The 13,929-nt window shown below is 52.8% G+C and overlaps 1 protein-coding gene across 2 annotated transcripts in view; it reads right to left on the bottom strand.

Moving 5' to 3' along the window:
• Positions 1-374: 374 nt before the first annotated feature.
• The window catches only part of VANGL2 (VANGL planar cell polarity protein 2), a 28,170-nt gene continuing 14,615 nt past the window's right edge, over positions 375-13,929 (bottom strand). For both annotated transcript variants that reach the window (XM_032260790.1, XM_032260791.1), the window contains exons 2-8: positions 12,683-12,943; positions 12,408-12,528; positions 9,302-9,909; positions 8,392-8,528; positions 7,759-7,894; positions 4,712-4,943; positions 375-3,885 (exon numbers count right to left, since the gene is read on the bottom strand). In XM_032260790.1, coding sequence (XP_032116681.1) covers positions 3,625-3,885; positions 4,712-4,943; positions 7,759-7,894; positions 8,392-8,528; positions 9,302-9,909; positions 12,408-12,528; positions 12,683-12,753 — 1,566 coding nt within the window. In that variant the 5' untranslated portion in view covers positions 12,754-12,943 and the 3' untranslated portion in view covers positions 375-3,624. The remainder of the gene's footprint in view (positions 3,886-4,711; positions 4,944-7,758; positions 7,895-8,391; positions 8,529-9,301; positions 9,910-12,407; positions 12,529-12,682; positions 12,944-13,929) is intronic.

The raw sequence follows: 13,929 nt of genomic DNA, 5'->3' as shown, positions 1-13,929 counted from the left end.
TTTTAGAAAGACGTTTTAGAAACCCACTCCTGCCCTAGAGGCCATCCAGCACAAGCTTACTCGGGAGGATGGACCTAGGAAGTAATCTTTCTTTTTTTATCCTGACAACTACACTGGGAAGTTGCTGAGTCCCCACATCCTTGTTTCTCTCTCTTTAGAATCAGGATTCGGAATAAGCAATTTCCTTTTTCATTTTCCAATTTCTCTCCAACATACCCTGAAGGCCTGCAGGCAATGACGAGCTCACACTGCCCCCTCCTGCCCATTCACTCCCTAGCAAGAAGTATATGTTCATTCTTCCCTTGCCCTCTTTTGCTCCCATTCCTGTAAAAAAAAAAAAAGAAGAAGAAGAAAGAAAGAAAAGAAACAGAATGCCCCCACAAAAGTCAAATGTCTTTATTTTATATAAAAAAAATTTGTACAGTTTTAGTTCCTATGTTTAAGAAAAAAAACCCTAAAATTGCCATAATGTTTAGATCCACTGCAAACTGTAGAAACAAGCTTTTTATATATTAAAAAAAAATTTACATTTTACAATTTTCTACATGCATGCACAAGGTCTCAGCTCTGTAACCCCCCAAAAAAAGAAAAAAAAAATCTAGATCCAACAGTGGAAAATTCTACATTTACAATCTCACTTGGAAGGGACTCAAAAAGCCCCCTTCCTTTTGCGCACAGAAGAACAAATTAACAACAATCACACACCAGGACTGAATCCATCAGCAGATACTGTCCTGTGGGAAGGGCAGAGGAGGGAGAAGACAGACAGACTGACAGACACCACAGAGGAGCAGGGGAGTTCACCTGGGACCAATGGAGGAGAAGCGAAGCGCGAACCCTGGGAAAAAGACTGTCAGCTGAGAAAGTTCCGGAGAGCCCGATGTCTCACCACAGGTGTTGTATCAGGGTTTGCCATTGGAATACTGAGTGGAGATGGGGAAGAGAAAAAGTTAAGGGCTGAAATGGAAGGAGAATGGGACGAAAAGATGAGAGACAAGAGGGAAATGAATGAGAAAAAACAAAGAGAGCACGAAGACTAGTTTAGGAGAAAGGGACCAATGGGGACAGTGGCAAGTGGCGAGGTAGGTGAAGGACTGAGGCACAGTGACCTGGTGTGGAGCGAGGGAGGGCAAGCATTTCGAGGCGGTGAAGAGGAAGGCCTGCTAGGCACGGTGGGGATGAGCGAGGATGCCATGAGTCACACAAAAGAGAGTGCTGCAGAGGCCCAGCCACAGAAGCCCTATGGTGACAAGGGGGCAAGAGGTGGGCACACCCCCGCAGCAGGAGAATGAGCAGATCCAGCGCATGGTGGGACAGCATAGTGGGGAGACTGCTCAGGCGGACTGAGTCAGCCGCACACCCCACGGCAGTTCACAGCATGGAGACAACTTCCCACAGAGGAGAGGAAAAGGACAAACACGCAGCCATACATTTGACAATTCATCCTGACATTTTAAAAAGCAACAATAATAATCATCATCAGAGAAGACAAAGATACCACAGTTCTGATGCAAAGGACCCAAATGCTACCATTCTCAGTCACAGCCCTTAGTGCTTAGAGAGAGAGTTGGAGGAAAAAATTATTATTTAGAAAACGGGAATGAAAAAAATCACAGTGATTAAAAACATGGCAGGATCTTAAAATAAACACTCCCCAGCCCTCAACCTAGGGCAGCAACTAAGATCCCAAATCCTTTCCCTCACCCCAAACCGAACCTGCTCCTCAGACCACACCACACTCCATCCTGCCCACAAAGGCAATGACCCCAGTCACCATCCAGGCCCTGTTTTTCAGGATAGTGAGGTATTTATGTAACTCAGAAGGGACTCCTCTGACACCAGGTTTTTAACGAGAAGAAAAGAGACAGGCCCCCAGAACAGGACGTATTTCACACCGGCCTAACCCATAACCCCGGCCCTAGCCAGAAGCCCTGCCTAAATGAGCTCCACAACCCACCCCTTTGGGAACAAGGTAGCACTGGCCGATGAGCCCCTCACTAGCATGTGGTGGGTGAACAGGTAAACTTTTGCAGAAAGGACAGCAGGAGAAACGCCGATCACTAGGCTCCATCATTCCCAGGGCTGCCACTACACAGGGAGTCCCCGGGGATCTTATGCCAGGATGTGCTCTGCAAGGTAAGTAACAACGAGTCTTCCAGGGGAAAGAAGGGCCTATAAAGGGACACTGAGTTACTCAGAGGACTGGCCCAGTCATTCCAGCCACCAGAACGGTCCTCCATGTGGATCCTGGCTGGATGTATATGGGTACTCCCTAATTCTATTCTCCTTGGCAAAAATGTTTGAGTCAAAGGCTCTGATTTATATTGAAAATATTTATTAGAGGGCCAGCAAATTTTGCTCAAACTGAGATCTAAAATATCAAGAATTTGGATTTGGTGCAAAGACTATGGAAGCTAAAACAGGGTAAGGGGTGAAGTACCTACAAAAGGCAGTAATCCTGGTCCCTCACTGCAATACAGAGGGAGTCCAGAGCCCAGAGCCCAGAGAATCAGGCAGGGAGAGAAGGGGCAGGGACCCTGGAAGGCCAAGGAAAGGAGACCCCTGAGGCAAAGAACTGGACTTAAGGCAGGGGGCGAGGAGGAGCTGCCAGCTCTTCCCCAAAAGAGATGAGGCAACAGGTCTCTGGAGTCGAGAGAAGACAGCAGGACGGGGGTGGCTGGTGACAAAAATGAAAACATTTGTCTAAGACCACAGGGGCCGGATCAGTGTCTGCAAGCCGCTAAGTCTGTACAGGAGTCTGCATACCACCCTTCACTGGGAAGAGTGGGGACGAAGGTGAGGGTAGGGTCAGGGAGCAGGTCAGTGACGGGGTCCCTCCAAAACCTCAGGGATCTGTTCAGCCCTCCTCTTCAGAAGCTAATTAGGAAAGACACACTGGAAGAAAGGTACCTTCCCTGGTAAAAGTGATCACAGAGGGTTTCCACCTGTTTGCCTATGGTCACGTGACCATACAAATCAAAAACATGAGGTGGAGATTTCTGGGAAAAGGAGGGGATCCTTCTTTGCTTTCAATATGTGTGGAAGCAAATGCTCCTGGCAAGGAGATTCCTAACCGGAGCTGTGTGACAGAAGGATCCCTGGCTCACAACCCAGGGTTTGTTGTGGCTGGGGTGAGGGACAGGAGGGCCAGCCGCTGCCGTGGAGGAGTTTGGCACTGTGGCTCTCTGGAGTCACGTCCATGTGCCCCAGAGAAACCCCGTTAGGGTCACTGGAGAGAAATGCTACAAGAACTTGGGTTTGTGAGTAGGGGCTCGGGAGGGGAAGGTCCAATCACAGGGCCCTGGGCCCTTTCAGGATAGAGTGTAGTCTGGGGAAAGAAGAGGGAGAGAGGCACTGATTCCTGCAGGCCCGGAGTAACACAAAAGTTGTTGGGGGGTCCTTCCCAGGTACTGCTGATAGCAGGATGGTCTCTCCAGGTTCACGTGGGGTAAAATAAGGAAGAGGCGAGGAGAGAGGTGGGGTAAGTTAATTCAAGTAAAAAGCAAAAAACAAAAACAAGAGCAAGAAGAAGGGTGGCAGGAATGTGGCTGGGCCTGAGAACCAAGCCCCCTCCCACCCCTCCAGAGCCCCCCAAAGTCTCCCACTCCGCCTGCTGCTGCACAGTCACACTGAGGTCTCCGACTGCAGCCTCATGACAAACTTGTGCGACTTGGGATCCACAAATTCCTCGGAGAGTTTGAAGAATGGGACCTTCTTGGTGCTGACCACCAGGCTAAAGTCCTGGCGTTTTAAGAGGAAAACGATGCCATCCTTGAGCCCGTTGGTCACCGGCTCCTCGCTCACCAGTGTCCACTGTTTGGCCAGCCAGCGTTCCTTGTGGTACTGGATGGTAGGCCCGGCCGCCAAGTATCGCTCCAAGAAGGCCTGAAGAAGAAAGAAGGCGCTACATAAGAATCCCCGTCACCCACCCACTATCCGTCATCCTGTGGGCCATAGTCTCCAAAAGCAACAGGGACATCCCTGAGCTCACTCTATGCATATGAACTAGAACGTCACAATGTTACAGTAGGAAGGGGCCTGAGATCATCTGCTTCAGACCCTCATTTTATAAACGAGGAAGCTGGAGTGCACAGGGCGGTGTGCTCCTCAGGTAGGACTCAACTCGGCTCCCAGGACCCCCACCTTCTGCTCTTCTCCCTGCACCAGGCTGTGACCTGGGCAAGCCCTCCCTCATTCTTCCTTCCTTCCCACACAGCTTGTATGATTTGTGCCAAGCAGGTCTGCACCAGGAGGGAGCCAGAGGTGTTAAAGTGCAACGTCTTTAGTTACCTGTTCACCAAGGGTAGCTCAGGGAAAGCAATTCTAGGAAGCTGGCAACAGAGCTGGGGGTGGGCAATGGCTCAAAATGAGCCCAGCGCCAAGACCAGCTAGTGGAGGTGAAGAGGGTAATGGGGGTAAAGACGGGCCTTTGGCTCTGGTAATTCCAGAGCCCTCATAGAGATGAGAACTAAGTCTCAGCCATCCCCAAAATGGTACTGAAGACCCCCCTTCTCCTCATCCACCTAAGGACTTCACCCCACACAGATGGGGCAGATAGAATAGGAACGAGGGAGAGGATTGTAAAAAGGAGGTGGAGAGGAGAGAGAAATGGGGTGGACAGTGAGGAAAGAAGTGAGAGAATAAGGGAAAACAAAGGTGGGAGAGAAGAGCTGGGGAAGGAGGAAGGGTGCTGGCAGCAGGGCAGGCCCACCTTGGGCGTCATGTCGTGCGTGATGCAGAATTCAAGGTGCTGCAGGATGCTCTCCATGGTGTGGTAGGGCTGCTGCTTGGTGGTCCGAAGGTACTTCTGCATGGCACGGGCCATGGATGCAAAGATGGCTTGGGCTGCCTCCCGGGGGTCCATCACCTCCCTGGGGTTCTTCTGCTCCTCTTCCTGCAGCCGCTTAATGTGAGTAAAGGCCTCCTCCACCGCCACTACAAGCCTAGGGGACAGGAGGGGTCTGGGCCAGATGCCCACATCTCTTTTCCCTCACCCACCCCTCTCCCCTAGCTCCAATACTCCAGCAGCCTGAATGAAGTCAGGCCTTTGTGTTCACCCAAAGCAATACAAAGCCAGGGGCAACAGTACCTTTCTCCCACTGAGAATGGGAAACAGCCACAGAGCTCAGTGGGCCCAGCCCAGGGACTGAGGGCAAATCTAGCGTCAAACCCAGAGAGACAACTAGGAACTGTGCTATGGGATAGACCAAGCATTCCATCAAACTGTAAGGAAAACCTCCTTCAATAAGACCCCCAAATCATACTTCATTGGATCAATAATTCGTAGACGTGATTACATCAAAATGACAGATTTCTATTCAACCATGATAGCATGGACAACATTAACTGACATCTGATGAAGTTGGGGAAATATACATATCTAGAACCCACAAGGGATTCATAGCTAGAACACGCAAGGAATTTGCTACAGTTTCTGTAAAGAAGAAAAAGGTAGGAAACCTAGAGAAAATAGGGCAAGGGAGGTGAACAGAAAATTCACAAGAGGACTGAAAGGCTAAAAAATATACAAAGTAGTTACTGGCTAGCAATTAGAGAGATACAAATGAAAATATTAATAAGATCCTACTTATCCATCAAAATGGAAAAAAGAAGATAACCATAATCCGAATATTGGATAGGATGTCGGGAGTATTCCATGAACTACTGTGCAGCAGAAAGATGCAACAAACTAGATGTACAGACAACAGGGATGAATCTCAAAAACACGGCGTTAAGGAGGAAGCAGGAAAAAGAGGTCTGTTTACATTAAAAGCATACAGATGGCCAGGCGTGGTGCCTCATGCCTGTAATCCCAGCACTTCGGGAGGGTGAGATGGGCGGATCACCTGAGGTTAGGAGTTCGAGACCAGCCTGGCCAACATGGTGAAACTCCACTTCTACTAAAAATGCAAAAATTAGCTGGGCATGGTGGTACCCATCTGTAAAGCTGAGGCAGGAGAATCACTTGAACTCAGAAGGCGGAGGTTGCAGTGAGCTGAGATCGCGCCACTTCACTCCAGCCTGGGCAACAGAGCGAGGCTCCATCTCAAAAAAAAAAAACAAAAAAAAACCATACCGACACACACACCAACACCAACAAAGATGACTACACTAACTTTGCATGAGGATACATACAGGTTTTAAGGAAATCAAACACACTCAGCTGGATGCCTAAATGGGGCTGGAGTGAAAGAAGAAACTGGAGGAAAAGAGAAAACAGAATAAAGAACCATGAGGAACCCTATAATGACAATACGTTAGAAGCTGAAAAGAGCAAATAATGCAATTCTCTGCACTTCGAGTCCAAAAACCAAACCGAAACCCCCCTGGCCTAAGAGCAGGACCGGCCTGAAGTGACAGGAGGAAGAAAGTGAGGCCTGCAGCCTAATATGCAGGAACCCAGGAGACCGGGAACTTCAGTCATTTCAAACGGGACTCTGGGTACGCAGGTGTGGATCTGTGTATGTCTATCATTTCTTTATTCTCTTGCTTCCCCTACATTCCTCAGTAAATTCCTTTTGAAAAGATCCTTTTATCTCGGGTAAACAAAGGAGAAAGTTTGCTCCTGGTTACAAGCAAGGTAATGGGGAAAGGAAAGAGTTCTCTATGTGCCAAAAATGGTGGTGGCAGCACAGGAGATTCAATGACCCTGGTCAGGGCAGAGGGTAAAGGAGTAGGGACATCGCTGGTTTCCTTCCCATGAGGGCCATTTCCAAGACAACTAGAGATAGGCTGGAATGCCGCAGAAATGGAGTTGGTGATCTTTGTTCTACTGCAGGGGATGCCAGCCTCCTATGAGAACAGGGTAAGGGCTACCTCTTGCCCTTGAAGCCTGGAGATCATGTGGAAGGTGGGACCAAGGGCAGGTGCATAGTCAAGTCCCGAGGCACTCTGCTCCTCCTTCAGGGAACTCCCGACAGACCAAGACGGGACCCGGCAGAGTAGGCATCAGGTAAGATTCTTCAGGGTTGACTACACCCACATAATAATTCGAACAGGGAAAGGAAGAAGTGAGGACAGCATTTAAGAATTTATCAAAATGTAGGCACTAGAACCTCATGTTTTGAAGGCAACAAAAGCACCCTCTGGTGAGTGCCCTCCAGATCTACTGGCAGGAAGCCTAGTCCAGCCTGAGTCCCCACTGTTGCAGGTAAAGCTCGCTTCCCTTTATTGGGTCCCTACCTCACGATGGTAGGCAGAATTCAAAGATACCCCCCACTTCTACCAAACTCCCATCCCCTCATTAGACAACAATCTTAGCACGTTTTGCAAATGTAATTAATGTGCCAAGTCAGTGGCTTCCAAACAAGACTGTCCTGTTGGGCCTGATCTAACATGAGCTCTTTAAAATCAGAGTTATCTCCAGCTGGTGGCAGGAGTCAGAGACCTGTTTCTGCTGGGAACAAAAATGCACTGCCATCATGTAAACTGCCTATGGGGCCATGTGACAAGGAACTGAATTTTCCCCACAATAATGAGCTTGAAAGAGGAAGCATAGGCTCAAATGAGAGTCCTCTTGATTTCAGCCTCAGCCAGCCTGCACGTGACCCGTGGAACTGGGAGATAATAAATATGTGCTATGTCACAGCTGCTAAGTTTATGGTAATCTGTTAGGGCAGCAATGGAAAACAAATACACACCCCCCACTCACGTCATCATTGCTCTGTATTTCCAGCAGTTACAGAAGTTCCGTGGTCTTCCACTCCCAGTTCACCCCACAAGCACCTCTCCTCCTCCTCTTCTCCCCCAGGGACCCACCTGGCCCTCCTCTTGCGCACCCTTCGCTCATGCTCAGCCTCCTCATAGTAGTACTCATTGTGACTGTTGTCCCGCCTCCGAGCTGCCGCTGCGATCACAGCCCGAGACTGGCCAGTGGAGTTGTTGGTGCTGTTTTCTGCACAGGAACAGGATAGAGGGGATGGTCACATCAGAGTGTGGCCTTTCTTCCCACTCCAGGAGCTCTGGAGACAGCAGCCTGGCATGTCCAGAAGAAGCCGTTCCCACCACCCAGCAACACCTCCCAATCCCAACCCTCCTGGCCACCTCTGGGAGAGGCCACAGGAAAGCAACAGTGAAGGCACTGGGAGCGCAGGAGTCCTGCGGGTGTTCCTCCCCAGTGCAGGAGGTTCTGCAGCTCTGAGAGCCGAAGGGCTCAGACCAGGGCTGATGAGAGACACAGAGGAGCCAGATCGGGGACACGCCATAGCATAAAGCAACAGCAAGTAGGATGAGCAGCTAAGATCAGCCACCTGGAGTCAAGGGAAGTGACTGAACAGAAGCGGCTGGAACATAGGCTAAGGAAAGGAAAAAGCAAGGGACAAAGAGAGAGGTGGTAACTTGGAGTCCTGCTTGGGAAGAGACAGGGAAGGGCAGAGGAGCAGGGCTGCTCACCCTCTCCGAGGGAATACACCTTGAAGCCAGACACTTTCTTGGCCAAGACGGACTTGGGCAGGTTGAGGAGGGCAGGGTTGTAGACAGGGAAGTCATGGTAATACTTCTCCAGGATCCACACTGCCACGCGCTGGATGCTGTGGGGGAGACGGCAGGAGGGGGCAGGAGAAGGGACAGACAAGGGGCACGGGAAGGGACACATTAGGGCAGGTTGGCGGGGCAGGAGAGGGCGCAGGACAGGGACAAGCTGCTTCCAAGAAGGCTGGATCCGGGCCTGAGGTCTACTTACCAGGCTCCCAAGCCTTTCCCAGGGCTGGGCCTGCTAGTCCCTCCCTGCTGTGCCAAAGCCCAGCAGAGAAAGGGCATTGGGTCTGGGTCCCCAGCCAAAGGTCACCTCATTCCCATCCAGCATTCCCCCAAGATTCTCTACAGGACCCAAGACGTGCCGCTGATACTCTGTGCGGCCTCGAGGGGTGGCTTGTGTACAGGGAGCTGAAGAATTCTCCTTATCTCTTTCTCTGGGGGTCACTTCACAGGCCACTCTCTAAGTGCTCACAAGAAGCTGTGCCTCCCGGAAAGGACTAGAAAAGGGATTCCAAAAAGCCCCTGTTTGTGACCCCCCCAATATCTCTTCCCTTTGGTCCATCCCCCTCTAATATTCCCTACTTCTAAATGCCTGTTCATTCCCAACTCATAACTCCCAACTGATCTTGCCCCACCACTGTGAACCTGCCCATGAAGCAGCAAACGTTGGTGAAAACCTACTTGGTGCAAAGTACGCAACTCCGTCCCCCACAGCCCTCCAAGCCCATCACCTCCAGCCCTCCATCACACCCTCGCACCCTAGCAGTCACTCCACATCCTCCCCTGCCCTTTCCCTCCCCACCCTTCTCCAGCTGTGCGCTAGTACCTGAGGTGGCCAACGTTGTAGAAGCGGCTGGCGCCATCGGTGGAGCGCACGACCTTAAGCGTGAACTGAGGCTGGAGCTGGCGCAGCTCCAGCAGGACCACGGCCAGGTAGTGCACGAAAAGGAGGGCGTCCACCAGCGACACGGCGAACTGCACCACGCCCTGGTAGCTGCGCTCCCGGGCATCCAGGATGCGCACACCATAGAAGAGCCAGTAGGAGACCACGAGCAGGAAGACCAGCACCATGAGCAGGGCACGCAGCACAAAGACGCGGGGCAGCGAGGCCTTGGGCCGGCGGAAGAACAGAGCCCAGCTGCCCAGCAGCAGGATGAGCAGCTTGAAGGCCACGGAGATGAAGAGGCCCTCGCAGGCTGTCCCGCAGGGCTCCAGCTCCTCCCGCCACAGCAGTGGGGGCAGCAGCAGGAAGGCCAGCGGTGTGAGGAAAGAAAGCAGCGCCAGGGTGGCCCCCACTGCCACACCCAGGTGACGGGAGCAGTCCAGCGGGACACTGTCCTCCATGTCCTTGGCGATGCGCGTGAGGTCATCATGGGAGATGCTGTGCTCTGAGGTGCCCGTTACTACTGTCGTTGTTTCCCCCCAGTTGTCATCCTACAGGCAGAAGGGGGCCGGCCACACAATAAGGAGGAAAGGATAAGAAGAGGAAGAGGCGGGGGACAGGAGAGAGGGTGAGGGGAAAGGAGACAGAGAGGAACACGTGGGAAAGGAGAAGGCAGAAAGAAGAGAGAGTAATCAACAAATATGCAACCATCGAAGCATGTACTGAGCTCCACTGCGTGTCAAGGTCTGGCTTCTGCAGACAGCCAAGACCAAGACCCGAGCCCTCGGGGAGCTGGATCCTGGTCAGTGAGAGAGGAAAAGCCACGCATGCAGCAATGACCCTCAGGGCAGACAGCACGGGACATCTGGAGGAGCTGCTCAGGCAGTGACTAGGATCCAAGGGCAAATTTGCCAAGCAAGGCAGGCAAGCTTCGAGAAACGGGGGGACCTGAGCTGATCCTTGGGGCAGGGAACAGGAAGACGTCCCCAATCCCAGGTGCACACATTAGAATCACTTAGGGAGGTTGGAAAATAATGTTAATTATTGGAGAATGTGACCTGCTAAAAAAAAAAAAAAAAAAAAAAAGCTCCCCAGATGATTCTAGTGGTCATCCAAGATTGAGAATTGCTGAACCTAATTCTCTTTAAGGACTGGCTACTCAAAATGTGATCTATGGACCAACAGTGTGGCCATCACCCGGAAGCTTGTTAGAAAGGCAGAACCTCAGGCCCACCGCACATTTACTGAACCAGAATCTGCATTTTAACAAGATCCACATGAATCACTCACACATTAACATTAATTCTAGAAGTCCTATCTAAGTTCCTTCCAGCATGCCATCATTTCAGCAGAAGCTAGAGGAGGAGCCTTTGGGGCAGGAATGGCATGAACTGAGGCAGCCAAGCGCTATGAGAGCAGAAAATCCATGTGCAGCAGCACAGCAAGGTGCAGCCAGGAAGGTGAGGCCAAGAGCAGCCAGGCGGGGCTTGTGCAGGTCATGTTGCAGTGCAGGGCTAGGCAATAAGCACCCATTCTCCAGGCACAGAGAGCCACCGCAGGTTTCCAACTAAGGGAGTAACCAGACCAGAGTAGCACAGAGAAGACCCCAGGAGTAAAGGGGTGAAGGTGAAGGACACTGTGCAGACTCAGGGCCACCCTGGGTCTCTGGTCTGCAAGGCCACCTCTGCTGAGCCATCTAAATGTCTACAGCACAGAGGCTGTCTGTCCCTGAAGGCAAGAAGGTGGCCAGGCTGAGGTCCCCAGGTGCCCCTTAAGTGTGGTCTAAGTGTTCTGCTCAAGCTGTTTCTCTGCAGTGGCTGGAGGCCATCCCACAGAGGAGTCCCACAGACCACCAGCGGCCTTCAGTGCCCACACCCTTCACTCCTGGGACAGCCTGGGGATATGGAGTCACATCCTATCACCCAGGACGTTCAGGCTACAGGACGGAGGCAGCCCAGCAGCACCAGTGATTAGGGAGGTTGGGAACCTCCTCTCCACAGGAGGGGTAACAAGTCTGATGTGAAGATAGAACGTGGATGCACTGACTGCTTTCAGCTCAAGGCCCTGGGAAGCTCCAAGCCCTTCCCCACCCTCTGACCCCCAGACATACTGCCCACCCCCTCCAAGGACCAAGGGCTTGGATCTCCTCCCCAGTAGAAGGCGAGCTGGTCATGTCTCAGGGTCACGTCTCAGGGTCACTTCAAGAACTCAGGAGGCCAGGCCAGGCCCCAGGGAGAAGGGATCGGGAGAGAGGGAAAAAGGACATTTCCTTCAGGTATTGACCTGCTCCCAAGGCCCAGGAACTCCCAATGTCAGCCATAGAGCTTTCTTCTGAGGAAAAAGGATCTGGGAGTCTCCAGACCCAAAGATGCTCCCAAGAGGAATGAGACTTGGGCAACCTCAGTGTCATCACCTCAAATCCTGCCTCTGCCCTATTCCAGGACTGTGCTCTGCCCACTGTCTTCCCTACCAGGTGAACACAGCAGGTGACAGGTTAGAACAGAAAACTTTCTCACCCCTGTCCTGGAGAACTCTCTCCCGGGGTCCCTGTGCCATCCCTCAGCCTCACCTCTTCTCCCTCCGGCTCTCTTCACTTACTCTTCCCATACTCCTTCCCGAAGACCCAGGTAATGCCATTCTACGGGCTGGCACCAGAGGGCACAGAGTGCCCACACCTCGAGGCTCCAGGAAAGCTCAGCTTTGCCCACATGCACCTCAGGCCCAGCCACCACCACCGCTCTCCTGCTCCAGACTCCCAGCAGGCCTGACTGGCTGGCCACAGCTCCAGACGAGCTGGGCAGCCCAGGTCACCCCCGACCCTCTGGAGATAAGGAGAGGCTGCTGTTTCCAGAGGGATCTCTATACTGAAATTCCTGAAGGTCCTACCTTAAGACACTAAGCCAAGCTAAGTATAACACAAGCCACACTCCCCGATCTGGCACCTGTCTGAGACCAGGTTTCCAAGCCCTTCCTTGCTCCATGGAGCCTCCAACTCCTCAGGAGCACCCTGAAAATGCCTGGCCTGGACCACCGCATCCCCAGTACTCACCCGCTCATCCCCTCGTGTGGATTCATTGTCCAGCAGGGGCTCCCCGGGAGCCTGGATTGTCACCGACTTGTCCCCTCGACTCCCATCTCGACTCTTAGAGCGGTGTCGGTCCCGGCGGTCCCTGCGGCGGGAAGCCAGAAGAGGCGCAGAAAGTCCAGTTCTGGACCAGGGTCTTCCGGGCAGCCACCCCACCCCGCCACCCCTGCATGTGCCCGCCTCTTAATGGCCCCCCGACCCTCCCTCTGCCACCCACGTCACCCTGCATGCCTGCCCACCTGTGCTTGCGGGAGCTGCGGGAGTGGCCCGACTTGTAGGAGTATCCCGAGTACTGGGACTCGGTGTCCATGGCGTCTGAACGCCGCGCCTTGTAGCGCTCCAGGGCCGCAGGCTGGGGCCTCTTGGGGGGCCCCACAGCCACCTCCTTCAGCACCGGCTTCTTCAGGCCAAGAGGCACCTTCAGGAAGTCAACTGTCACCCTGAGGGACTCTATTTTGCTGGACGGGTGGGCTTGTCTCAGAGAAAATCCAGCGACGATCCTGGTGGGAGGAAGAAGCTGGTTAGAGGTGGCTCGAGCTCCCTATGGGATCAGGGCAGAGGAAGACAGTCCCCACACAACAGCCACAGGAGGCTCAGATGAGCCCCGCCATGGCCTAAGAATATCTCCACCCAGGCTCCTGCTGTCCACTGGGCCCAGTTCCTCCTGCCCTGCTCTAGAAAGAGCCCTGCCGGGCAGTGCCAAGGACTCAGGCGTGGGAGGAAGATGGCCAGCAAAGGCTCCCAGGGCAGTAAGGCCCACCCAGAACGACCCAAACCCGAGCCCTCTGGAAGGGAGGGGCAGGGCATTGCTTCCCTATTCACAGCCAGGAAAACCAAGGTGTGAAGGGCAGGCTCTGCCAGGCCAACAGGCTACAACAGTGGAGACCTCAGACAGCAGAAAGGAGCTGGCTTCTGTCCAGAGGCTATCCAAGGCCTCTCCTCCACGCGCCACACCTCCTCCCCTCACTCATACTTTCTGAGTGTGCCATGGCTGGCTGCTTCCCTTGGCACCATCTCCCCAGCATCTACTTCAAACACACCCAGGATTACAGGTAAGATCAGGTTGGCAGCTTCCTTGAGGCTGTGTGTGTGTGTGTGTGTGTGTGTATGTGTGTGCAAGCACCCACGCATATGCATACCGCCGGGTGGGGGAGAGGGGTGAAAACTATGGATAATATGGTGGGAGGTGGGAGGAGAAGACAAGTTTCTACTTGCCTAAGTTCTGAAATAGGCAAGGCACAAGTTTATCTGCCTACTTGTAGGCTTATCTTTCAACCATACCTTCTGATTCTGCAGAAGAGAATGACCTCTCCCCTCTCTAACTCCCACCCAAATCCTGCTCGTTCTTCGGAGCCCAGTTCCACCCCTCACAGGAGCCCCCACCTACTCTAGAACCCAGTGTTATCTTCCCCTCTGAGCCAGACTCCACCAACAGTCCTCACCAGGCACTGAGCCACCAACCATCCTCACCAGGCACTGAGCCACC

This window comes from Sapajus apella, unplaced genomic scaffold (assembly GCF_009761245.1).
Source record: "Sapajus apella isolate SASKATOON/1434 unplaced genomic scaffold, GSC_monkey_1.0 scaffold119, whole genome shotgun sequence".
Taxonomy (NCBI): Eukaryota; Metazoa; Chordata; class Mammalia; order Primates; family Cebidae; genus Sapajus; species Sapajus apella.
The sequence above is the reverse complement of the archived record's forward strand: the minus strand, read 5'-3'. Positions and strand labels throughout refer to the sequence as shown.